Source organism: Arachis ipaensis, chromosome B4, assembly GCF_059453495.1.
Source record: "Arachis ipaensis isolate K30076 ecotype BB chromosome B4, ASM5945349v1, whole genome shotgun sequence".
Taxonomy (NCBI): domain Eukaryota; kingdom Viridiplantae; phylum Streptophyta; class Magnoliopsida; order Fabales; family Fabaceae; genus Arachis; species Arachis ipaensis.
In genome coordinates, this window is record NC_142439.1 from 137,183,512 (window position 1) to 137,184,961 (window position 1,450).

Consider the following 1,450-nt stretch of genomic DNA (forward strand, 5'->3'; position numbering starts at 1 on the left):
GGAACCACTCCTTCATTAAGGTCCACGCTTAACTTGAGAATTCCCATCCCAAGTTCAGCGTGGAGGAGGCAGTGGCTAAACTCGTGCTTTTTCTTGAGTCCACGCTGAACTTGTATTAACCTAAGTTCAACATGGAGTGATGCGCGCAAACTTTCTTTGGAGCTTTTGATCTGGCGCTGAACTTGGAGTTCCTCAAGTTCAGCATGGGGTTGTATGTATGAAATAGAAGAAAAGGGTATACTATTATATATCGTTGGAAAGCTTTGGAAGTTAACTTTTTAATGTCGCTGAAATCACGTCAATTGGACCTTTGTAGCTCAAGTTATTTCTGTTTGAGTGCAAGGAGGTCGGGATTGACAGCATCATTCGCTTTCTTCCTTTTCTGCTACAAAACTCCGTCAAATTCATCCGAATGCTACCTGAAATAAACAGAAATTGCAAACAACTGAAAGTAGCATTCATAGTGGCTAAAGATAATTAAATCTTGATTAAACTCAACAATTTGAATGCAAATTTACTAGGAAAAGATAGAAAGGATGCTCACGCATCACACCCACCATGTCTCAAGACCATCGTCAGTTAGATAGCAGTCTCATCTGCAGAGTCATATTGCCCTTGATTCAGTCCAACCCGTCTGTGAGTATCCCGGTCTTGCAAAGTGCGATCCAGGCAAGTTATCACTTCAAACCCTCATACAGAAAGGTGTGGATGGCAAAGCAGAAGGCAATTGTACGAATCTACGGTGATTGGGAAGAGTTGTACAACAAGGTGCTGAAACTGCTTCAGGCACTGCAAATCTGTTTCCCCGGCACCATATGTGACCTACGCGTCAAACCGTACTACGAAGGACACCTCATGGTGCGCGACTGCTGCATGTTCGACAAAGTATTTTGGGCTTTCCCGTCATGTGTCGAGGCCTTCAAGCATTGCAAGTCATTTGTCTTTGTAGACAGCATGCATCTGTATGTCAAGTATGGTGGAGTGTTGCTTATAGCGGTGGCGCAAGACGGAAACAGCAACATACTGCCAATTGCTTTTGCCATTGTTGAGTCTGAGAGCACCGAGTCATGGTCGTTCTTTCTTACTAATTTGAGGCGCCACGTCACACCACAAGACTTGGAGATGTCGACTCTTTTGGCATGGATGACAACAGACAGACCAGAAGATATAAACCAAGACCAAAATGGATTATGAAGATACAAGAACATAATTTATGTACCCAACTAGAAAAATTTACGACAAGAGATCTTGACGGAGGCCCATCAGAGCAGATTTTCTATGCATCCCGGGGTAAAGAAGATATACCAAGACCTGAAGCAGATGTTTTGGTGGTCAAGACTAAAAAAAGATGTTCCTGCCTTCGTTTCGAAGTGCTTAACTTGTCAGAAGATTAAGGTGGAACATCAGAAACTACCAGGAACCTTATGGCCCCTAGAGATACCATAGTAGA

The 1,450-nt window shown here is 43.2% G+C and overlaps 1 protein-coding gene across 1 annotated transcript; it reads left to right on the forward strand.

Annotated features, from left to right (window-relative positions):
• The first annotated feature begins 558 nt into the window (after nucleotides 1–558).
• Nucleotides 559–1,194, forward strand: LOC148569388 (uncharacterized). The gene has a single exon (XM_088485018.1). It carries the CDS (start codon nucleotides 559–561, stop codon nucleotides 1,192–1,194), a length of 636 nt encoding a protein of 211 aa, XP_088341144.1.
• Nucleotides 1,195–1,450: the final 256 nt, after the last annotated feature.